This window comes from Lissotriton helveticus, chromosome 6, assembly GCF_964261635.1.
Source record: "Lissotriton helveticus chromosome 6, aLisHel1.1, whole genome shotgun sequence".
Lineage (NCBI taxonomy): Eukaryota > Metazoa > Chordata > Amphibia > Caudata > Salamandridae > Lissotriton > Lissotriton helveticus.
This window is the reverse complement of record NC_136067.1, coordinates 91,400,723-91,427,064: the sequence shown is the minus strand read 5'-3', so window position 1 is coordinate 91,427,064 and position 26,342 is coordinate 91,400,723. Positions and strand designations below refer to the sequence as shown.

Here is a 26,342-nt window from a genome sequence, read left to right as displayed (position 1 = left end):
TGAGCTAGCTGGCAAAAACTTAAGTCTAATATAGTCAGTAGAGACCTAGATAACCTCAGTCCTACGTCTACGCTGCTGAATATATTATTCCAATGCGCAGAGCCTATTGGGAATATAGGAACTACACTACACTTGGTTCGAACTGGTGACCTGCAAAGCTCATCTTTCAGTTTGTGTTCGCCCTCTGAACCAGCCTGCAGGAAGGGTTCTGTAGATCCTGCTTGATATGTCTCTCCCCCTCAGGTGAGCTCAGAGGACATGATGTGATGAGCGCTCTGGACATAATAGTTATGGTCACGTTTTATCCTAGGCTCTCATTTTATCCAACCTGTTTACACTGAGACATCTTAGATGGTTATATCTACTGGCATCTGGCTTTCTTCTCTATGCATATTCCTACCATATGCCGGCTCTGCTAAGCACAAGGATAAACTACCAAAAGCGCACAACGCCAACATAACGTTGTAGAAAGGCCATTTCATGCCTTCCTTAATACAACACAGCCCCAAAGCCATACAGTTCAAAAAGTGAAGTCTTAACATACAGCCCACCCCTCCAATACAACCGTCATGCACACAACACAGCACAACATCAAAGGCATACATTTGGGTAAGCAATGATCCCCAAAGGCATTTCAAAGTCCACACACATACCCGTGTTTGCAAATGGCACAGAGAACATCAACTAAAATACCCCCAAAATATGTGTACAACACACTAGCACAATCATTTATTGGGCTCTGGATTCTTACCAACAATAACATACCTTCTTTGGACAAGCCAACACTGACAACGGTATCATGTAGCGTATCCACACCCTCACCCACTCATGAATTCAATAGAGCCATATAGTTCGACCATGTGACAACACAACCAAACACAGTGCCTGTAGCCATGGAAAGTCATTCAGCTTTGGGAAACAATACAGACAGCAAAGTTCTGTACTCAATGAATAGAACCAAACAGCACTTTATATTAAAAACATAAATAAATAAATTATATATTATTATTATTATTATTATTGTTTTTTTTTTTTTACCAACTCAATAAGATCCACCACCAAGGTCTACAAAGAATATACAGAGACCAGACACGTAGAAACCTCACTGCCTTCTCTCCAATGTAAAATCCTATGGCTGCCCAGAAAGGCAGAGTATGGTTGCAGAGACCTAGTAATATCCGAAATGTGCAAATAAACATGGATAGCATACACCTCATATATGAGTGAGCTAGAGGATGGATGGGTGTATGCAGGGCCGGACTGGCTAGCAGGCGTTTTGGAATGCTGCTGAGCTGGTGGCCGATTTCGTTGATGGGGACCTGCGTGTACTGAACGAAATTCGTTTTGCTTTAATTATTTTGAAGCACACGCAGGTCTCCAGCAACTAAATCAGCCCCCACCGCAGTGAAATCAGCCCCCAGCTCGGCAGCATTCCAAAACGCCCGGTAGTCAGTCCGGCCCTGCATACACCCATCCATCCTCTAGCTCACTCATATATGGACTTCAGCCAATTCACCCTTTAATCGCTTTTCTGAATATTCATCCATCAGTCTAACCTTAAAACACACACAGATCCGCCATCAATAAACACTGTAAACCTGTCAGTGCAGTGCTTCAGCACTATACTGTTTGAGTATGACAACCTACCATGACTGATGAAGGATTACGCACATTCATCAGAGCGCCATAGCAATATACAAGCATACACAGCCAGTATGGAGCAAGGGCCATTTCATTTGCTGCACTTTCAACAGCCACCAACTCTAATTTTTTTTAAATAGAGAAGCTGTTTTCTACAAATTATGTCTTTTTGAGGGAAAGGGAGAAGGAGGCAAATAGTTTCAAAAAAGCCTACTTTTGGTTGAGCGTTCTTTGATGCATTCATAAGTGACATTGCAGATTAGCTAGTATTTCAATTTACTTACCCTATTTCTGTAGTTTCATATTGCACAGACAAGGAAATCTAGGTGCCGTAGCTCTGTACAAGTAAATACGCCAACAGAAGTTAAACATAAGAGGGATAATCTACATGTGAAAACAACATAAGCAAAATACATATTGGCAAAGGGAAATATATTTTGGCATGATATAAGTGCAACTATTTAAAAGACAGCCAAACCGGTGCGCCTTTGCTTCCCAGCTAGATTTGTGCTATGAAATTATCAATACATACAAACATATATGATCGAGTGTATAGGTGCAAATGAAAGCATAGTTTAAGTAAAAACTTTCTACAAATGATACAATTCTGTTTACACAATTGTGTAGTGTCGGAACTAAAGATGGCGTCGGACCAAAATAATTTACACTCTTTTTAGGTTGGGTCTGGGCAGCGACTTGAAGCTGCCCCCACTCTACGCCCACATTTTTCATTGGCTTGTGTCATTGTCCACTGTAAACTGTGACTCTATATTGGTCTAAATGCTTAGTAGTCCCTCCTTAGTATCGCCTTGTCTCATGTTGTAACCTCCCATGGCTACACCCCCTACTACGTGGGTTGTTGCTCGGTAGGCTTTAATTACAGCCTCCGCGCACTATTTTCTCAAATAGCTTTGTCAGGAGGCAGGACACTCTCTCTCCTAATGCTTTTTAAAAAAATGTATAGCACGCATTTGCAATGCAATAGGTCTTACATTTGCGAGAGTTTAAACTATTAGCATTGTAAATGACAGTGCCATTTTATTTATCTGTTTTAATAACAACACATAAATAAAAGGCATTGTCATCTACAATGCCAATGGCTCAAACTCTCATAAATACGAGACCTATTGCATTGTAAATGCTTGTTTTCTTTATAGTGGTTCACTAAAGGGGCATTTATCTTTTCGGTTCCAATAGCTGACTTATGTTCACAGAGCCTCTGCCTTAATTCCCTTCCTGTTTCCCCTATATATCCCAGATCACAGGGACATAAGAGAACACATTTTTACTCCTACAGTTGTCAAGGGTTGTAGCCACATGTGTTCCACTTCATTCTACACCACATTGTGAGTGACCAAACATGTTTCACATGCTCTACAATTGCCACTTTTATAATTGCCCTTGGCTCTACCTCCACTCAAGGTGCCCTGTGTTTCTTGTACATCTTCTCTGTATGTATGTACCTACTTCTTTTTAAGATTCCTATTTTTTCCGATGGCAAATAAAGGTTTCTGTAGCATAGTAAGCTCTTCCTATTTGAGTATCTTACAATTTCCATTTATCACATTCTTCAATGTATTACTTATCCCTGAAAACTGGCTGACAAATACTATTCTATCATTACATTTCTCAGTTTTCTCTTTTTTTATTAGCATACTATCCCTGTCATAAAATCTACCTTTTTTATATGAGTGATTTATATGTTTCTTAGGGTATCCCCTCTCCTTCAATTTCTTCTTGAGATTATCCGCGTTTTCATTAAAATCCTTCAGGGGTGTGCAATTCCTCCTTAATCAGAGGAACTGTCCAAAGGGGATGTTATCCTTTTGTGTCTTTGGGTGATAGCTACTGTAATGCAGGAATGTGTTCTCATCTGTGGGTTTTGTAAATAACTCCACTTGTCAATTCCCATCAAGTGTTTTGATGGGAATTTATGAAACACTTCTACACTTTGATTGCTAATGTTCGCTGAAAACCTGAGGTTTTGATCCGTCATGCTTACCACATCATGAATTCGTCTAGCTGTCCCCTTTAGCCTTTCCCAATAAAAAAATATCATCAATGATACAATACCAATTCCTAATGTTTTAAAAAAAAAAAGTGTTAAGTAAAACAAGGGGTTTTCCCACTGGGAAGTATTATAACCTGTTACTAGATCAGGATTCAAACTCACAACCATCAATCACAACATTCATTTTGTGGAACTAGAACACTTACCAAGAAGGAACATATACAAACAAAAATATAAAAAAGTTGCAATTTATTAAAAAGATATTGGTTACACAATTTATCGACAAAGATATCAGTTAAAAACATATAAAAGACAAAAATACCTCAAATCTATACAATTTATAAAAATACAATCAGAGCCACCTAACGTGGACGTGGAGAAATATCAGAAAGACAATACTATCTGTCTTATTCATTTCATTTCGGACACCTAGTTTGTCAACAATGGAAGGAATGTTGTTCCTTTGAACCAGGATTGTTGTTGGCAACGCCGAATATGAATTTAAATTATAGCGTCGACGCGTTTCGGAAGCTTCAACTTGATAACGGCTTCCTTCCTCAGGACCAATTTATATTTTTATTCTCCACAACGTGAACGAGTTACTCCAGAGTGGTTCTGTTGCTCGTAGAAGGCTACCCAAGGTGTAGCTCCTTATAGCTTGTGAAGTCATCAAACTTTTTTTACTCCGATCTTAAATTTATTTTCAAATGCTTTTTAATTAGCAACTTCTCTGTTCGGAGAAAAAGGGCGACATCTCATTGTAAGTATGCTTTTCTTCAAAGGTCCCCAGGGCCAGACTGGAAACACATGTTGCTCCCATACTGGGCCCTTTAAGTTGCAGCTACAAATCTTCCTTGAACAAGAAGATGTTATTTAGGAGCACCATAGTGACACACCTTACAATACAATCCCTATTGGTTCCTTGAATATCTGACTGTGCTAAGATTTTTTTAATGACTTAAATAGTGTTTTTTTAAAGTGTATTGGTATATAGTGCCTCGATATTGAGAGTTACCATGTATTCCATTTTTTTGTTGAATTCCAACCCTTTTACTTGGGTTATCATATCAGCTGCATCTCTAATGTAAGATTTCTGATTTTGAACTAGCAGTTTATTGGAAACATCTGCATATTTACTTAAAGGTTCTAACACAGAATCAGTGGATGGCACGATGGGTCTTAAAGGGGGTCCCTCACATCTTTATGAATTTTAGGGAGCCCATAGAAGGCTGAGATCTTAGGATTTCTATTCTTCAAAAACTGATACTCCTCCATACGTATCCATTCTTCTTCCTTGGCCTGTTCTAAAAGATTGGACACTTCTTTTCCTATGCCTTACTGTTGAATTTTAGTTCGTGTACTGAACATCATCTACGCCATCTTGCAGACTCACGTATGAGCATACACGACAGCCATTTTAGGTACCATGGTCTCCCTGTTCACGATCGCCCGTCAGCACACTTCCCTGAACCTTGCAAGCCTTCCCCGCGCACCCTGGCTGCCCCCGCACTCACATGCACAAGTCATGAACCCTCCCCTCCCATGACTCTGTCTCAGGGAATCACACCCCGCGCCTGACCAACACCTCCTTTCCGTCCATGAATACCCCTCCTTTGATGACCCCTTCCTCTGAGCCCGACTGCCTGTACGAACCGCTGGTCATCCTTTAGCCCGAGGATACAGTTTATTGCCCACTACTGTATGCACTCGCTTTTCCTGAAAGAAGCCACTATTGATCACGACCTCCCCACCCCCTGAGATTCGATCAGGCGCACACATTCCAAAGGAATCGGCAGAACACTCAGCTGCGTGATAGCCCCCTCCCAATCATAGGAGGGGAAAGGGCCTCTACTGTTGTCATGTGTTGGAAGGGGCCGGAACTGGGGGGTGCCGGGGATGTCGTTCTCATACTTCACAATGTCTTTGTTGTAATAAAGAGCGTCCACATGTCTTGAACCAGTGTATGAAAGACCAGGTCTCAGAGAGGTTTGAGAGAGCACCTCGAGACGATACCTTGTTGTCTGATCTGATGTGTTCTACTCCGTCGGAATAAAACTTGTTTCCTGTCTTCCTGTCTCCAGCGCCTGCCTCTTTATTGGATAACTTCGTATGGTATTAGAGGCGTTTTACGCCGGGCAAATTTAACTTAGGAAACATCAACTAAATCGCCTGACCATTTTGAATTGATCTTTATCAATTGGCGTCCCAAACGCGGGGCCCATCAGCGACACGTGGATCCAGTGGGAGAGGTCCCGACGACAGAGTGAACGACTGCAACGATCGGGAGAGCTCCTGTCCGATAGACCCTCGTCTGACAGCCGATCATCTGAACTTCACTGATTCCGAGCAGACCTCTCCCGAGTGATCTACGGTCCTGACTGGGAACCACCAGGAGTGCCGCGATAGCAACAGAGAGTAGAGGACGATCGGGCGCTGGAAGCGGAAGACGAGAAACTGTCCATGCTGTCCGGGTAAGGTCGTGACACACGACAAATTGCGAAATTGATTGATTGATTGTTTGAAAATACTAGTATTACTTATTGATTGTCTCTGAGAGATTCTCTATTTGCAATCAAGCACAGAATCGCCATACTCTGTTTAGTCTTTGCAGATAGTGAAGGATAGGTAACGCGGACTTTTGTCCCCCATTGTAATCTGCCGTGCCTATTTTTCTCCCCATTGATTGATTGTTTGAATCGAGCATTGAATTGTTCGAAGTTGGTTCTCTTAAGGATCTTCTCTGCCTACAAACGGGGAAGAATAGGAATATTCTCTCTCCCTTTGCAGATAGTGAAGGGTAGGTAACGCAAACCTTTAACACGTCGTGCCTATTTCGTTCCTCATTGATTGATTGTTTGTCCAAACATTGACTGTTTGGAATTGGTTCTTTCTGGAGGTATTCTCTATTTGCAAACAGCATAGAATAGAATATTCTGTCCAGTCTTTGCAAGTAGTGAAAAGATAGGTAGTGCAGGCTTTTGCCCCCCATTGTAATCCGTCATGCCTATCTTCTCCCCATTGGTTAATAGTTGGGTCAACCCGGACCGCTTATTAGAGATGAACCATCCAGCTCCACTAGTCGCCATAGCTTATAGTAAGTTATGGCATAAATATACAAAAAAGGATCCTGAAAGTCAGTGGCCACTGATAGGTTCTTTTGATGAAAATAAAATAAAAACACTAGAAGCAGCTGTAAAAATAAATAAGGTAACGCCCACTATGCTCGATAGTATTGGCATGTGGCGCAAAGAAGCAGAACAGCGAAGGAAAAGAGAAGAAGCAAAAACAGTGAAAGAATTACGAAAAGCAGCCCATCTGGCCGCAAAAGAACTAGATGAAGAAATAAGAAGAAGAGAGGAAGTTAAACAAACACAAGAATCAGGACTAGCAGGCCAATGCCCTGTCAGGACCGCCCCTACGCTCTACCCGGAGATGCCCTCCAAACAGCGGGCAAATGACGAGTTACTGCTCGGTCCTCCAATTATCTACATGCCTCCTCCATATGCTCCCTGCCAACCTCTAGCACAACACTCACCAGTTCAAAGTGCAGGCGTGGGTAACTCTAGCGCTAGTGCCCCGGCTCTTACGGCCTTCGCACCAGCCGCATTGGTAACAACACCAGATGAACTCGAGACTGGCAAACAGCTAACAGCCAGACCAAATAGGTTGAGCAAAGATGAGCGGGATGGAATCGACAAGATAGCAAAGACCCTGGTAGAACGGAAGGAGAGCGAAGAATATACGATGAATATGCATAATTCACATGCCGGTAGTCACAGACGGCATTTCATTTTACGGTTCAGCTACCACACCCTGAACGCATATGAGGATAGGTACCAGAATAAGTGCCGATTTAAGAAAGAACCCTACAGCATTTTATACCGAACTAGGCACAGCCTTGGGCTCAACCATAATGACTCTATCGGACATTGATTTGTTTTTCGGGTTGTGTCTACCGGCTGATGTGTGGAAGCAAATCCGGAAAGCCGACCACACAGATCTGTTCGGACACACCTGGAAACAACTCGATGAACTAGATAGGCAGCGAGAGCCCGGAAAGAAACCTGTAAAAGACATACTGGAACTCCCCGACAAAATAGTGCAGAAGCTAAAGACGTTGATCCCAGAAAAGAAGGTAGACTGGTCGGTAGTCACGGCTTGCCGCCAGAAACCTCAGGAGGACGTATCAGAATACTTCTCCCGATTTGAGACGGTTTTCTCCGACTACAGTGGCCAAGACATGACCACCGCAACCGGACAACACCTATTCGTGCAAAACTACGTAAAAGGGCTATCGCAAGAGGTCTCCCAAAAGTTACAGACGAGTGAGAGTAGTTGGGGAGCCTCCAAACCTGCAGCTATCCTTCAGATGGCTCAGTATTATGAGCACCAAAAGAACGAGAACGAGAGGGCGAATGAGAAAAAGAAAAAGGACTTAAAGGAACGAGTGATGATTGCTCAATTACATGAAGTGACTACAGGAAGGGAACGGTATAGGGGAAACTACCAGTCGAATGCCCCTAGGAATTCGCCCCCTAGAGGCCGCAACCCCACACCTGGTGCTCCACGAACCGACCTCGATGAGAACCAGTGTGCATTTTGTAAAGAATTTGGACATTGGAAGTCCCAATGCCCGGCCCTTCGGGAAATGATTAAAAATAAAGAGACAAGGGACATGACAAATGGCCCAAAAACTGGAGGGCAGGGACGAGGGCAGACCTACGACACCACCAATGACAGACCTGGCAGACCAAACACATTTGACCGCCCCCGACAGAATCAGTGCCAACAGTCCGACTGCAACAATGCTCACGACTCTGCATAGGACTGCCAGGGGCAAGGGAGGGATCCAGTCGAGCTTTGTGTTGACCAGCAAGGTCCTTACGTCACTGCTAAGGTCCTGGGTACAAAGTCTCCATTTTTGGTAGACACTGGAGCGACACGTAGTGTATTATCAAAACGACTGATTCCAAGGGCACCCTTGTCTGGCTCACACATTACCTCGATAGGTTTCGATGGAACGCCCTCCACTAATCCCCTGTCTGTACCTATCTCCTTTGACCTAGGAAACAATCCCACTGACACCACGTTTCTGCTCTCCTCCAACTCCCCTGACGCCATTATGGGTATTGATTTACTGAAACATTTCCGAGCTACTATTAGGTGTTCCCCGGATGGAGTCCAAGTCATCCTGTACGACAACCCGAGCATGTCCAGACCCTACCCCGCACGACATAAGTACGCCATAACAGATGCTGACCTATCCTTGCTCGATACCCTACCCCTGGACCTATGGGCCAGAAACGATTCGGATGTAGGACGAATGATGATCGATCCTGTACACATAACTGTTCGACCAGATGCAATACTCCCGAAACTCCCACAGTACCGGATATCGCCCGAAGGCGAGAAGGCATTGGTAGCGATTATTCAGTCCTTGGTAGATGCAGGAGTGGTAGAGGAAGTGGTTAGTAATGTCTGCAATAGCCCTATCCTACCCATTGTTAAGAAGCAAGGTGAGGGAGATGAGAAAGCGTACCGCTTCATCATCGACCTGTGAGAAGTCAACAAAGTGGTGGTGCCACAGTACCCCGTAGTCTCAGACATCGCCACCATTCTGACTCTCATCCCGTCCACTGCCACCACCTTCACCGTTATTGATCTTAAAAATGCATTTTTCTCTATCCCCATCCATCCAGACAGCCGTTATCTCTTCGGCTTCACTTTAAAAAACCGTTCATATCGATTTTGTAGAGCTCCCCAGGGCTACACTGAAAGTCCCAGCATTTACAGCCAGGCCCTCAAAAGACAGCTGGACGCCGTCCAGTTACCAGATGGAGTAGTGTTGATCCAATATGTCGATGATATCCTTTTGGCGGCCGACACCACTCCACTTGCAATCACAGCCACTATCCAACTCTTGCACTTTCTTGCGGAGAATGGCCACAAAGTCTCCAAAAAGAAACTGCAGTTCTGCCAGCCCCAAGTAACATACCTAGGCCATCTCCTGTCCAAAGAAGGGAGGAAACTTACGCCCGACCGAATCCAAACCATCCTAGACACCCCCATTCCAAAAACACAGAAGCAAGTACGTTCATTAGTGGGCCTTACTTCTTTCTGCCGACAATGGTTACCAAATTTCAGTCTCATTATAAAACCCCTACTTTCCCTGTTGGCCAAAGATGTTCCGTTCCCACTCCCTTGGACCCCGAATGCCAAGCATCCTTTAAGGAGTTGCGGGATGCCCTTTGCTCGGCACCCGTTCTAGGAACACCAGATTACTCCAAGCCCTTCTCCCTCTTCACTCACGAAAGGGAGGGATGCGCATTGTCTGTTCTAACTCAGCCCATCGGCACCAAACAACGGCCTTGTGCCTACTTCTCTGCCACTCTTGATCCAGTCGCCAGAGCTTTACCTGCCTGCCTTCGAGCAGTAGCCGCTGCTGCTGTCTCTATCCGCCAGAGTGAGGGAATTGTGCTTTCGAACTCTCTCACGGTATTAGTGCCCCATGCAGTTGACACCCTTTTGAACCAGACCAAGACTCAACACCTGACTAGTGCACGACTGACAGGGTACGAATTGACTCTACTTGCACCCCACATCACCCTGAAGAGATGCACCACATTGAATCCTGCTACACTGTTACCCTTGCCCGAAAATGACCCCGATGTGCCCCCTATACATGACTGTGTGACCCTCACGGACGAACAGACTAGGAGTAGAATTGACCTCCGAGACATTGCTTTTACAGACCCTGATGGAGAACTATGGGTAGATGGCTCTTGTATCAAACTCCCAGACGGCACCACTTCTGCTGCCTATGCGGTGACGACAGCTCGAACAGTAGTTGAAACAGCTCGCATCACACAACGATCCGCACAGGCAGCAGAACTAATTGCCCTCACACGAGCATGTATCATAGCAGCAGGAACCACGGCAAACATTTACACGGACAGCCAGTACGCCTTCGGGGTGGTTCATCATTTTGGGCTCCTGTGGAGGGAAAGGGGATTCCTGACGTCCCACGGTACGCCCATCCTTCACGGAGATTTAGTCTCCGCCCTGATTGAAGCAGTTCTTCTCCCCAAACAATTAGCAGTGATCAAATGCCAGGCACACAAGAAGGTGACAGATTTAGTTGGACAGGGAAACGCACTAGCCGACATCACTGCCCGAACCACAGCTGAGAATAGGACAACGACACGCATGTATGTGACCAGGTCACAAGCAGAAAAATGGACCGACGCTAGGGAAACAATTAGGGACATCCAGTCGGCCAGCACACCTCTCGAACTGACTGAATGGGCACGGGTTGGTCTAAGGGACGATGAAGGCTGCTGGCGGACAAAAGACACGAACAAATGGTTGCTGCCTGATGCATATTTGATCCCCATGCTGACAATGGCACACTCCCCTGCACACATAGGCTCTGCCCCCATGATTGAACTCATTTCCAAAGTCTGGCACAACAACAAGATCCCCGACTCGGCCAAACGCCTAGTCCAGCAGTGCCTTATCTGCCTACAACACAACCCCGGGAAAGGAACTGTGGTACCCCGGGGAGGGTTTGGGATCCCCGACCACCCCTTTGAGGTCCTCCAGATGGATTACATCCAATTAGAGAGGTGCCAAGGCTTGAAGTACGTATTAGTCATTGTATGTGCCTTCAGCAAATGGGTGGAAGCCTATCCGACCCGTGATAACACTGCCATGACTACTGCCAAAGTACTACTGAAAGAGTTTTTCCCTCGCTACGGCCTTTGTCGAATTTTATGGAGCGACAATGGCCCCCACTTCGTAGCAGAAGTTATCCAACCAATCCTGAAGGGGTTGGGGGTAAAACAGAGGTTCCACGCAGTCTTCCACCCCCAATCTGCTGGCCTGGTTGAACGACACAACGCTACACTGAAACTGAAACTGTCAAAAATAGTGGCCACCACAGGACTTAAGTGGCCAGATGCCCTTCCACTGGCATTACTATCGATGCGCTCCACTCCCACTAAGCACCACTTGACCCCCTACGAAGTTGTGTTTGGGCGGCCTATGAACCTCTGGACTGCCCCCAAACCGACCTCCATTCACGACGTCCCCGACGTCCTGCTGTCAGATTATTTATGCAAATTAACTAAAACGTTGTCTGTCATTCATCAACAGGTGCAGCAGGCCATCCCCGATGCTTCCAGGGGTCCCGGTCACGATATCCAACCGGGGGACTACATCCTAGTCCGGAACTTTCAACGAGCGAAGAGTCTGGAACCCCGGTGGACGGGCCCCTGGCAACTACTGATCACCACTCGGACGGCTCTTCGAGTGGAGGGGAAAAAGAACTGGCTGCACGCACACCACTGCAAGAAAGTTTCCTCGACCCTGGCCACGACAGACAACGTCAGCACCCAAGAAGAGCTCCTGAACAAAGACCGACCATCACTGAACTGCTATCCTGATACCGAGGCACTTGAACTTGCAAAACACTCTGATCCCACTGTGCCTTCCCGAGAAGGGTATTTCCTGCGTCGAAAGGAGGGAGCTTCGGCTAAGTAGGCCACTGACTAAGTTAAAAATCTCAGAACGGTGACCCAAAGCAACCAAGGGTTACCCGGAGAGAAGCTAAACAAAGTCTGTGGTTCTGCCCACTACCGAGCACCTTGAAGATGAAGATGATGGAAGCGCCAGATAAGAAGATGATGGAAGCGCCAGATAAGAAGACGTCGGAAGCAACAGGAAATACCCACTACAGGAACCCAAAGACTGATAATGTGCACAAATCAAAGACAATCGCTATCTTCATTGTCTTCCTCTTTTGCCTCCTCCTCATGACTTCCTTCTGGATCTTGGAGGACAGCACACCCGCTCACCAGACATTGCTGGCCACTATACAGCCAACCACCATGAAAGAGCACCACCTGATCACCCTTTCACCTCAGCTCCGAGAAAGGCGTAAGGAGTTCTGGAACAATTCCTTCGTGCAACTGCTGCACCAGCACAACCTTGCTGCAAATGCCACGAACTGCTGGATCTGTGGGTTGCTCCCACATGCTACCGGACACTCCATCCCCTTCATCCCTTCTCCTTTCTCAGTTCACGGCTCCTGCCTCGCCTGGTTGATCCTCATGCAGGAAAGCCACAAGGACAACGCCGCTTCTGGTCAAACAGTGTCACACTTCTACTATGGGTTCTGGCTGAACAAAACAGGAAAAACGTCTGCTCCCTTTTGTCCTGCAATTTCAGGTTCAACCTTCCTTACGAACATCCCTGCCAAAGAAAGGGTCGAAATGCAAGTGCTCCACAATCCAGCCAGACCCACCTTCTCCCACCTGCGGAAACAAACGGCTGCCACCCTGACCGTGGCCCTGTCTGTCATCAATGTCACAGGACTCGTATGCCTCGAAGGACAAGGAACGCAGCTGGTGGGTCACAGTTCTTGTCGCATCACCAAAACATTGGTCTCAGCTGACCCCCCCTCCTTTGTTGCTTCCCCGAATATGTACTTTGTTTGTGGCACCAAAGCTTACACTTGGCTCCCAAAAGGCTGGAGGGGTACGTGCTACATCGCCTTCATTCTTCCTCCCACATATGTGGCTTCAGCCTACCACCACCGGCAAAAGCGCGCCGGAGATGTTGAACAAGCCGACTCCACCGGAGCACAGTTCCTGGATGCAGCAAAGGGACTTGTTCCTCTGTGGGGACCAATGGCAAATAGCCGCGCTATCCGACACCTGACTCAGGCAGTAGAAACAACCATTAACATCACCGCTGGCATCCTTGCTAACAACACGGCTGAGCTTCAGGCGGTCCGCCTGGTGGCTCTTCAAAGCCGCCTTGTTCTAGACGTGGTTCTGGCCGACCGTGGAGGTGCATGCCGCATCATCGGCTCCAGCTGTTGCACCTACGTGCCAGATAACTCACTTTCGGTCTACAAAGCAATCGAACACCTCCACAGACTGTCCTCGGAGGTTCACCAGGAGCAGGAAGGATGGTCGCTTGGAGGCTGGTTCTGGGACACTTTGAAGAACTGGGGATGGAGATTGTTCACGTTTTTATTGATACCAATCATGATACTATGTGGGTGTTGCTTAGGTATTCAATGTTTACCACCTTTATGTGCACTCATTTCCAACTGTATGTGCCCAAAGACTTTGAACTTTAAAACTGAGCACATGAGTCCCCTATACGAGATAGAGGTGCGTGGTCTCATGGGGATTGATCCGAACTGACAAGCTGGCGAGATATGTCAAAGGGAGGACTGTGGAATTTTAGTTCGTGTACTGAACATCATCTACGCCATCTTGCAGACTCACGTATGAGCATACACGACAGCCATTTTAGGTACCATGGTCTCCCTGTTCACGATCGCCCGTCAGCACACTTCCCTGAACCTTGCAAGCCTTCCCCGCGCACCCTGGCTGCCCCCGCACTCACATGCACAAGTCATGAACCCTCCCCTCCCATGACTCTGTCTCAGGGAATCACACCCCGCGCCTGACCAACACCTCCTTTCCGTCCATGAATACCCCTCCTTTGATGACCCCTTCCTCTGAGCCCGACTGCCTGTACGAACCGCTGGTCATCCTTTAGCCCGAGGATACAGTTTATTGCCCACTACTGTATGCACTCGCTTTTCCTGAAAGAAGCCACTATTGATCACGACCTCCCCACCCCCTGAGATTCGATCAGGCGCACACATTCCAAAGGAATCGGCAGAACACTCAGCTGCGTGATAGCCCCCTCCCAATCATATGAGGGGAAAGGGCCTCTACTGTTGTCATGTGTTGGAAGGGGCCGGAACTGGGGGGTGCCGGGGATGTCGTTCTCATACTTCACAATGTCTTTGTTGTAATAAAGAGCGTCCACATGTCTTGAACCAGTGTATGAAAGACCAGGTCTCAGAGAGGTTTGAGAGAGCACCTCGAGACGATACCTTGTTGTCTGATCTGATGTGTTCTACTCCGTCGGAATAAAACTTGTTTCCTGTCTTCCTGTCTCCAGCGCCTGCCTCTTTATTGGATAACTTCGTATGGTATTAGAGGCGTTTTACGCCGGGCAAATTTAACTTAGGAAACATCAACTAAATCGCCTGACCATTTTGAATTGATCTTTATCATTAAGTCTGCTGTTGGGTACCCTCTGATAATGTCCTGGTATTGATAACCTCAAAAACACCCCCTGTCCCCCTTTATCAGCGGGCTTTATAGTGATACTCAAGTCTTTCGCTAAAAATATCGCCTCTTTTTGTGATAGCCTATCCCGGCCAAATAGACCTGTAGCTGCGACTCCCACTTTTCTTGGATGGGCGGCTTTGATTAAAATGATAATCCTTCCCAAATTGATGTATTTTATTACAAATATTCTGATACCTCTTAATGACCATTTCTTTGTTCCGCTTTGCTCCCTTCTTTTAAGGGTCCTCTGGACGAATAAACCTTCTTGGATTGCCTGGGACATGCTTGTCCTACCCTACAAATGGTGGGGATTTGAGCTTTCAAATCCTGAAATGTATTATTATGCAGCGCAGTGCCACTTCGCTAGATCTTGGTGTAATCCTGAGGCACGTATTCCCTATCTTGTCCCGGAGCATGACCACATGGATGGGAATCCTATAGCCTCTCTCCTTTCTACAGGCCTATCTAAACTTGGGAAGGAAATCTGTAATGTCACTATTACTACCTAGGCCTGTAGGGAATTATGTTGTAGATCTGGTGGGACCTATTTACACTCTCCGGCTGTTAAATTGTTCTCTAACCCCACTCTCCTACTCAGGGTCAAGCGCACACTCTCCTACTCACGGTCGAGTGCACAGTGCAGAATACCCTGTCCAAGATGACCATGTCAGAGATGGGATACTTATACATAGAAGGCACCTTTATGTCTTTGTACCAGTTCTGATCTCAAGGTCATGCTACTGCTCTTGATATTTTTAGATATACTTGTTTGGGTGATGTAGTGACGAAGACCCACCCAGGGTTCCTGCAGGAACCTGTTGAATTTCTGCCTATATCCCAACTCATAACATCTAATGATAATGCAAGATGGATTTTGAGGCTCTATGGTCAGGTGTCACAGCTCCTGATGGCCTGGACAGATTCGGCTAGGGAGGCTTGTGAGGTCAACTTAGGCATATCCACTCATGCTGACCCCTGGAAATATTGTTGTACACAAACTGGATTCATATCCATAAACCAAAGGCACAAGCTGTTACATTATAAGTTCTTACACCAGGCCAATGTTACCCCACGGAGGCAATTCAGAATTGACAATGACAGTAGCCGGTGCTGTAGGCGTGATGACGCTTGTTTCCTTCACCTTGCTTGTGACTGTCCCCTTATTAAGTCTTTTTGGTGGGAGATCCTTGTCCTGATAGCCAATATTAGTCAACATTTCCTGCATCAGGACCCACTTATAACTCGGCATGGGTGGAGGTCACCGAGTTGAAGTTGTGCGTGCAGGCGGAATATTGTGAAACACTGTGCTCCCATCAGCATATTCATCAATATTGCTGGCTAGCGTAGAGGGCTGCCCTACTTCTGATCATTCAAAATGCACAAACGTAACTACATCCATGAAATCCGGAATCAGACATCAATTACGGAGAGGTGTGGTGCAGCGGCCAGGGCGGAAACGTCGGCGTATTGTATATGTCTACACAACGCTCATGATCACAGTCCCATTTGTCATTGGATCCTGAAGTATATGTGCTAAAATAATAAGGACATACATGTTTATTAAATCTTTCTCCCCCTTTTCATTGCACGCTCAATTGTTTCTGTATATATACCACATGTCACATTTTCACCACAGTCACGTATTTCATATTGCAATTGAAATTGTAAATTGCGACAGCCATGATTATTTGATTTTCTCTGAATACATTATTGAATTCTAATTTTGGTGTGTGTTATATCTTTATTTTTCCTATGCAAATCATTGATCTATGTTATAAGTATACTGTTGCTACTTGCCCTAAGTAATTGAAAACCCCAGCAGAACCATTTTTACTTTAAATACGTATACCCAGGTCCTGAGGGACGCTGGGTTGCCCCATTACGTTTACCACCGCAGCGGCCAGGGCGGCAGACTCTGGAGTGCTGGGCTCATTGTTTGATCCCCTGCCCCTCGTGACTCTGGGCAATAGCTCACTCAATCTCCCAGACAGCCCCCAGTGCCTTGAAACCCTTAAGGGGGTGATATGTTTGTGCTTCACAAATAGGATATTATTATCCTTATTATTATTATTATTATTATTATTATTACAAATGAAGGAATTCAAAGTCAGTTGTCTCGAGAAAGGTAGATGAAGGTGGAGCAAGCCATGGCAGGTAAGGTAGATAGAGCTGTAAAATGCCCCCTCGCCTGTTAAGTTAATGGCAATTATAACGAGAGAGTGAAGAACATAGCAAAACATCATGCAACTGCATCGCAACTTAGCTAGTTGATGATATGGACACCTTTTAAAGGAAGAAATATGATGCAGCACGTAAGGTTGAGAAATTGAGCGCTCTCACCATCTCAGATAGGTTTTAAACAATAGTGAACAGTGAGCCATCTTTGAATGGTTTCATGCACAGGGAGATTTACCTGTGATGAAATGTTGCCTGTTGGTGGAGCATGAGATTGCGCTTTCAAGCATGACTGCACATCATTAGTGCCAACCCAGTTCATCTCCTGTGATTTTCAAAATGTTTTCGAAGATCTACTGGGGATGTTCCCTGCCCCCAGTGCATTCCCAGCTGCGCCAAAGAAACAAGAGTGAACTTCAAAACCACCAACTTCTCTGCCCCAGATCGGCTTGTGCAGTTGTGTACAAAGTTCAGAATCATACTGGTGAAATTAAAGACGATATTATTTCATATTTGTTGCAGGCAGACTGTGTTCAATCTGCCAATTGTGTACTGCTCCTTTGAATATGTGTGCTATTTGGTATATATACAGTATCCCATTAAGTTATATTTGTTTAACATGCATTATCTCCTACTGGCTCCTACAGCTTGTGTCCATCCTTTTTAAATCATACTCCAAGTTTTCTAGTCACCTCAGTATAAGAAATTAAGACTGATATAATAATTTGCTGGTTCACAAAGCTTTGTGAATGTGTTTTACTGAACTATGTAGGCAGTCATCTGACAGTTATGAACCACATATAGATATAAGGAGTGGAACCTGCCTTATCAGCTATCTATCATAAATGGATCAAGCTTGTAATATTGTTTAACTGTTTCTGATCCAGCAGACACCCCAACAACATCACTGCTCCTGCACAGCTGAACACCTCTGAGGATTCCAAGTTCTTACTCGTGGTTTTAGGATACATCACAGTGACCAACTCTATTCTAACTATTGTCCGCGCCTTCATGTTTACTCATGGCACAATCCGTGCTTCGTTAGTCATCCATGAGAGGCTGCTTCAAAGGGTTATGAAGGTAAGTGACTGCTAGGCGTGCAGCGCTTCATGCTGATACCATAAGCTTATTGTAATACTGGCAGTTAGTTGAGTGTAATTGATTGCCCATCTGCCTGTGCCACTTTGCAAAGACAGATTTGTAAACAAATGTCATGTCACAAATTGCTTTAAGCGGCATACCCTCTACTAATCCAAGGCATTGCTAATACAAGTTCCTGCAAAGTGTTATCACTTAGAGGTCAGATACTAATAAGTACATATACACCTATGTCCCAAATGCATAGTTAGTTATTCAATCCAACTAATCCTATACCGAGAATAACCCCTCCCTCTCTCAATGTCTCCAGTGCTTAATGATGGGTGACTCACCCGCTGTCACCTTCTTCTTAGCAGCTAGAACCACGGCAGGTGTAGTTTCTTCCATTATGTGCTTGCCTGTGGAAGATCCTTCTCGGAAATATGAGTCTGAAACCCTTTTTAAATGGCTTCAAAGAAGATCTATGACTACACTAGTTTTCATAAGTTCCCTTACTCTAACCTCTCACATTGATCCGCCCATAGAAACATGTTTTTGTATATTACAATATACAAGTGTTTATGATTCATTTAATCAAACAGCAAACCATTGTCCATCCTTACATAGGAAAGAATGTCACAAAAAGCTTTTGCCATTCTTACCTTGCCAGCCGAAAAATTTAATGGTGATATTTTTTTCTCAAATACTAAGGTGCTCATTCACAAATTCATTTTTGAGTACATAAAGTAGTACTATGATAACACTACTTTACTTGTGAGCTCTCTAAATATATCTCTGAGCAGCAATCTGTGCCTAGGCCTTTCTTATCTCTTATGTACATGGTCTCAACTACAAATTTGGAGAACTCTGCATGTGGAATTTTTTGTTTTCGTAGTAAATGTGGAAGGGACACAGGGAGTGGTAGGAAAACGGGGAACACCTACAACTAAATGGGTGAAGTTAAGGGAAAAACGAGGAGGTCCTAATGGAGGCAAGCACAGATAATATAGAACATGCCCCCAAAAATAGTAAGAACATTGTTTATCATTAAGGTTACACCTACATCTACTCCAGCTAAAACAGACTCAAATCTACATCAGTGAAGCCTTACAGTAAGTCAGACAACTCATTTGGCCAATCACGGGACTGCAAGCCCGTCTCCTAGAAATCAATAGTAGGGAATTACACTAAGACTAGATATGTATAATATATATTTACACACACACACACATACATACATATATATATATATATATATATATATATATATATATATATATATATATATACATATATATATATATTATTATTATTATTAGGGAGATTTGTAAAGCGCCTGGTTTACGCCTACAGCGTGCTTTTTACCACGTGGTAGGTAACAACGCTGTTGTTACAACGACCGCGTTGTTAGCGCGAGTGGCTTTAAATCGTAAGTCGTTTCAATGACTTGCGGTAGGTGGCGCGCTGGACTTAGGAATAGTATTATTTACTATTCCTACTCCAGTTAGCACAACAGCAGGGAAGGTGTTTATGTTAAAATCCAACACATTCCCTGGTGTTGCACGCCACCTGTTGTAACTACCGCGTTGTTATCTACCCTCATGGTATTGACAGCATTGTAAATGCTGTTTCCCATATATGAATATTTACATATATGTGTTTGAGGCATGTGAGCTGTGGATCACATGCTTTTTGCATAAGCCTGCCATCTAGTGTTGAGTCAGGATGTTTACCCTTTGGTTTTTTTCCGAAGAAGTCTCTTCCAGCCATGGTAGGTGACTCCTCCTTTCGGTGATAGTGTGCATAGGCATCGACTTAATTGTTAGATTCTTTTTTTCAGCCATCGGGTTCGGATGTGAATTGCTGCGCTCCGGTTCGACACCGTTTCTCAGGTTACCCTTGGTACGCTATCCACTACCATCAACGGTATTGTTTCTTGATCGCGTTTCCCATTCCCCGCGTATCATATCGGTTCAAAGTCTTTGATCGGAATATTCGGGAAAGGTCATTCGGCCTAACCGCGTCAGGCTAGCTCGCAGTAGATGGAACACACTCCATTCAAATTCTGTCCCGGGTGTCGCGCTAATTTTCTGCGCACCGACTTGCACGAAATGTGCAACTTGTGTCTATCGCCCGAACACAACGAACAGTACTGCGACGCGTGTCGATCTTTACCACCCAAGAAGACGCTTCATGATTGTTGGGATCGCAGCCATGAAATGCACCAACAAAGCGGCTCTGCACCGGACATCTTTGGAGAAGATTCCGACCATGAAGTCTTTGACGCACAAGGAGCTGATGAAGAGGAGGAAGACACTTCTGTGTCCAATGACGATTCTGACATGGGAGAAGGCATTCCGATGGGTCAGCGTACACTAAGTACTGATACTCCTCTGTCCCAAAACATGCCGAAGGAAAAGGCTCCGGCCTCCTCTGCCTTTGGGATAAGGTCAGCACGGAGATCAGTTTTCGAACGCCCTGCCTTCGGGCTCGCCATCGAAGCCTTCCGGCTCGGGATAGAGTTGGCCTCATTCGGGCACCGACCCGAAACCTTTGGCACACAAATCCAAGCACGTTATCAAGACCTTCCCTGCGGCACTGAAACATAAATCTTCCGATCCGAAAGCCTCAGAGCTAAAAACCTTCGGCACTTAAAATTCTGACACCGAAAGGCAAAACAGCTCCTCCCCCATCCAAGGAGCCTTGTTTTGACGTTCCACATTCCAATACAGACCCGAAACAGAAAGAACTAGTGTTTACTCCAAAACTGGACCTATTCATGTAAAACTGCCAACTAAACGAAAGTTAGAGATGGAGGAAGCTTCACACATTCCTCATAAGAGGAAAAATCTTCGTACTAACCCTTCTCCTCCTCCTCTTACTCCTCCTTCCCCACTTGACCCAAATTTGTTAATTACTCCTACACATTCAACACAACCACAGTCACCTGACCACTAAGATACAGAAGATTGAGATGGGGAAGTAGCAGGGGACATTAGTCCTGATCCATGCACTGACTACAATACAGATCTTAATACAGACAATGATCCTGATCTATACCCTTCAAAACCCTCTCCACCAGAGGACAATGTAGGGTACATAGAGTTACTAAATAGAGCTGCCAAATACCATGGGGACCAACTTCACAAAGAGGCCCTTGAAGAAGATGTTCTCTTTGAGGCCATACGTTTTTCTTAAAGAACAACACACACACTGCCCATGCTCAAAGGGATGCTCGAGCATGCAGATACAAATTTAAAGGACCCTGTGTGTGCAAAGATTGTCACACCCAGAGGAGACCAAAAATATAAGGTGGCACCTACAGACCCAATCTACATCAAGAGTCAAGTTATTTTAGACTCCCTTGTGGTCTCTTACGCTTGCAAAAGAGCAAATTCTCTAACCACAGCAGAGGTCCCTCCTCCTGATAAAGAATCCAAGCTTATAGATGCCTCAAGCAAGAGAGTAGCGACACAGGCAGCCAGTTATTGGAGTATCACCAATACCCAGGCTCTTTTAGCACGTTATGACAGGGCTCATTACGATGAACTGGAAAAATTGCTCCAATTCTTACTAGATGAACATAAAAATAAAGCAAATCATTTAATTCAGGAAGGAAAGCTCATTTCAAATACATCCATTAGATGTGCATTAGATGCAGCTGATACTGCAGCTTACACAGTTAACACTAGTGTTCTTTTAAGACGCCATGCTTGGCTCAGAGTTTCAGGGTTTAAACATGAAGTCCAAGCTTCCATTTGAAACCTACAATTTGATAAAGAACACCTCTTCGGACCTGAAGTTGATACTTCTTTTGAAAAAATGAAGAAGTGTACAGAGCTTTCAAAATCAATGGGGGCTCTGCAGCTCCCTTCCAATTGAAGCTCCTTTTGCCGTTCCTTTTACAGGGGGAGCTCAAAGAACATATCCTCAGACAACACCTCTACCTCCTACAGGGGTAACATTGAGTCACCCTCTTCTAGAGGCTACTTTAGAGGAGGTTTTCGAGGCAACAATGGCAAGGGAAGAGGTAGAGGTAACTCATCACAAAATTCCCCTGCAGCCAACAAACAATGACATCCCTCCTCCACCCCCCGCCATCCCCCCCATCATTCCATACCTGTCCGGGGACGACTTTCTCAATTTCTACCAGTGTGGAATACAGTAACTTCAGACAAATGGGTTCTACAAATTATTCAATCGAGTTTTTGCCTGGAACTTACCAACAATCCCTGAAACATTCCTCCAAGATTACACAAATTGCCGCAAGAGCATTTATACCTTCTCAAAACAGACAACTCATGTCTTTGTTTCGCTTACCCGCTATCAAAGCCTTTATGGAAGGACTCAAAAGATTCATTCCTCCTAGACTTCCACCTTCTCCCATGTAGAATCTTAATATTGTCCTTACAAGACTCATGGGCCCACCATTTGAGCCTTTTCACAAATGCGAACTACATTTTCTGACTTGGAGAGTAGCCTTCCTCATAGCCACCACATCTCTCAGAAGAGTTGGTGAGCTCCAGGCACTAACCATACAAGAACCAGTTTTACAAATTCACCAAAATAAAGTGGTTCTTAGGACTATACCAAACGTTTTACCCAAAGTCGTTTCTGCTTTTCATCTCAACTAGCCTGTTGAATTCCCCGTGTTTTTTCCTCAACCAGACTCAGTAGCAGAACGTGCTCTTCACGCATTAGATGTGAAAAGAGCGACACCTTATCACATTGAAAGAACCAAATCTTTTAGGAAAACTAAACAACTCTTTGTTGTTTTTTCATCACCACATAAAGGCAATACCATTTCAATAGCAAGTATTGCACGATGGATAGTTAAGTGCATCCAAATATGCTACCTTAAAGCTAAACGCACCTTAACAATTCCCCCTAGAGCCCCTAGAGCGCATTCTACACTCAAACTAGGGATTTCTATGGCATTCTTAGGGAACATACCCTTATATTACATCTGCCAAGCTGCAACATGGTCTACACCACACAAATTCACAAAGCACTATTGTGTAGATGTGTTAACAAAACAACAAGCTATTGTGGACCAGGCAGTGTTAAGAACACTATTTCAGACTACTGCAACAGATATAGATTAGCCACCACTTGGTACATAACTGCTGTATAGTCTATGCTAAAGCCTGTGATCTACAACTCATATGCTTCGAACAGAAAATGCTACTTGCCCAGTATGCATCTGTTCTTGGCATGTAGTGCTGTAGATTCATATGCACCCACCCGCCACCCCGGGTACCTTTACCTGTTGCAGTATTATCTTACTTAGATACACTATACATGGATATCCCTTTCTACTCTTACTACCTCCATCATCACCCTTACGGCAAAACACTCTAAGGATGGAGTCGATGCCCATGCGCTCTATCACTGAAAGGAGGAGCCACCTACCTTGTGACTACAAAGACTTCTTCAAAGAAAAACAAAGTGCAAACATCCGGGCCCAACACCAGATGGCGATACCAAGCAAATATGCATACTGGGTAAGAAGCATTTTCTTTTATAACTACACTGTGTGGTTCTTTTTCACTTAACGCATACCATAAGATTAAGTAAAAGTAAAACAAGCTGCTTTACACTCCTTCTGGACTAAGCCTGAAGGCTGCTCTCCGCAACTACCACTTAGAGAGCTTTCTCAGGTCGTTTAAGGCCACTAAAATTACCACTAGGGTTGTCTGGATTAGTGCAGGGTGCTATACTTACATAAGGGAATACCATATACCAAGCCAGCCTCCTACAGGGATATGCTAAATATCTGTCATGGATCTGGCCCTCCACAACAGACTTTAAAGACCTCTGTTTTATGCGATCAAAATAGGGCTCTTTTTTTTTTTAAAAGGATGAATTCTATGAAAGGGTGCTTTGTTCTCTAATTGTAGCAGAAAGCCAGATTTTTCATCGTAATGTTTCTGTCTTGTTGCTAGACGACTGTGACCTTCTTCAACACTACTCCGATGGGTCGAATCATTAACCGTTTCTCATCCGACTTGTACCACGCCGACAAGAGCCTCCCCAATGTCCTCAGCAGTTTTCTGGTTTCTCTATTCTTCCTGTTGGGTACTGTGGTGGTGACAAGCTACATATTACCATGGATGATTCTGGTCATGGTACCGCTGGCAACCCTCTACTTCTATATCCAGCAGTACTACCGCCACACTTCAAGGGAACTGAAACGGCTTTGCAGCATCACCTTGTCCCCCATCTTCATCCACTTCTCCGAAACCCTGACCGGGCTGACCACAATTCGTGCCACCCGGACTACAAGCAGGTAAGCAAATCCAGCCATTCAGTTTTTGCACATTTCCTGTTGGCATCTGATGAAATGTTTAGTGGCTCTTTGACATGAACCACAGGTGGTTAATTGCTACTTGTTCTGTAGCATGCCAGAAAACGTTCTTTTGCTTGTTTTGCTCTTCTAATCCTAGGCAAATGGATGTTGGTAAAACATGGAAGTTTGAAGAATAGCTGCTCTTAGTAAGGAGTGATGGCTTTTAGCCATGTTGTACAGCAGTGTAGTGAAGTAGAAAGGTGCAGAGTGGTATGGAGTAGATTGGCTTAGAGTGGCGTGGAGTAGAGTGGACTGGCGTAGAGTATGGTGGCATAACGTGAAGTGGCATAGAGCGGAGTGAGGTAGTTTGGTGTGGAGCGGCGGTGTAGAACGGAGTTGTGAGAAAGTACCACATTTGACACGGTTAGCCCCCACTTTTTGCCTGGTGTTTGATGTGGTTTCGATTGTAGTGCACAAGGTCCCTGCCAACCAGGTCCCCTGTGCCAGTGCTTCGTCCCTAAAAATGTTACACATTTGGCCCTTCAGGCTCCTGTAAGTCCCTGGTAAATGGTACCTGGGTATATAGGGCATTGGGACTGTAGAGGGCCCCCTAAGGACTCCTCACCTAGGCCATGTAGACTGCAACTGCAGCATCCAAGGCCTAGTGCAGAAAAAAAGATGGACGAAGGAGATGCAATGCACGTAAGCCTGAAGATGCCTACTGACTTGGCCCCAGCCCTACTGGCCTGTCTCCAGCTTCAAAAATCCTGCAAAGGAGACAATGCCTGTCCTGCAGCCAGTGATCTCCAGAACCTGAGGAGGACAGCCTGACTTTTGACCTTTTGACAAAGACCAGAACTTGTGAGGACAGCAGCTCTTTCCCCAAGAAACCTACACAAAGTAGTTAGGAGCCCTGCGGAACCGCGAGTCCTGCACACTCTGCAACCGATGCCTCTGGCCCATGATCAAGTGGCCCAGCGATCTAGAATAGATTCCCCAGCTATCCTGACCTCAAGTCCAGCATTGACTGACTCCTTCTGGACTCCACGATGACACCTGCAGACTGAATCCAGAGGCTCCCCCTACAGCTACCGGAGCAGGTAAGAAAAATCTGACATGAAAGGACACCCGACACCCAAAGCCCCTGGGCGTTGGAGGTCTCAACCAATAGTGTCCCTGCAACCCACAGCATCTCTACTTACCTCTGCTGTCACTGGTGACCTCCAAACAGCCTCTGGTACGACACCTGCAGCCTGTTTGTCCAACCGAGTTTCTCCGTTTAAAAGCATTGGGTGCCCGATGCGGTCTTTGCATCCTGCACCTGGCTGCCCCCGTGCTGCTTGTGGTGTATGTTTGGTGCTGCCTTGTGGCCCCCGTGTTTGCTCTAAGCCCCGAAGCTTGGTCCCTGCAACCAATTTACTTGCCTGCTAGCAGTGTGGCTCCAAGCACCCCCAGCCTCCATTGAAACACATTGGGCCCATCTTCAAGTTTGACCTCGCACCCGGCCTCTCCTGTGCCGCTGTTGGTGCATACTTTATGCTTACCTGTACCTTGCACTCTGTTGATCTTAAACCCTGAAGACTGGAGCTGTAAGTTGGGTATTTACCCATGAAACCGCATTGTCGTTTCTCTCAATAGGTTAACATTGAAGTGTTTGAAAATTGCACTAAGTGTCGACTTTTGAAAGACTAAAGTATTTTTCTTGAAAAACGCACTTACCTTTTTGCGAAGAGGTAAGTGTAAAATAAACCTCAAACAAAGCTCATTCATCTAAAATTGATGTGGATCTCCTTATTTGATAGAGACTGTTAGTTGTAGATTCTTTACTTTAGAATGTTCCCCTAGGCGTCAGTCTGGTTCCAGAGATTTTTTCTTCAGCAGCACCCCTATGCGTCATTAGGTGGTGTCGGTCCGCTGCGCGTCTGTCGACCAATGCGTGGGTGCCGGGATGACAATGCGGGACCTACATAGACTCCACCCATGTGCGCTG

General features: G+C 45.3%; 1 protein-coding gene across 4 annotated transcripts in view; it reads left to right on the top strand.

The window, feature by feature from the left end:
* LOC144762270 (ATP-binding cassette sub-family C member 10-like) overlaps nt 1–26,342 on the top strand; it is a 1,124,497-nt gene that overhangs the window by 879,308 nt on the left and 218,847 nt on the right. For 2 of the 4 annotated variants that reach the window (XM_078647414.1, XM_078647413.1), the window contains 2 exons: nt 17,877–18,066; nt 24,009–24,352. In XM_078647414.1, coding sequence (XP_078503540.1) covers nt 17,877–18,066; nt 24,009–24,352 — 534 coding nt within the window. Of the gene's footprint in view, nt 1–17,873; nt 18,067–24,008; nt 24,353–26,342 lie in introns of all 4 variants that reach the window. The other 2 variants (XM_078647412.1, XM_078647411.1) reach the window with 1 other exon arrangement.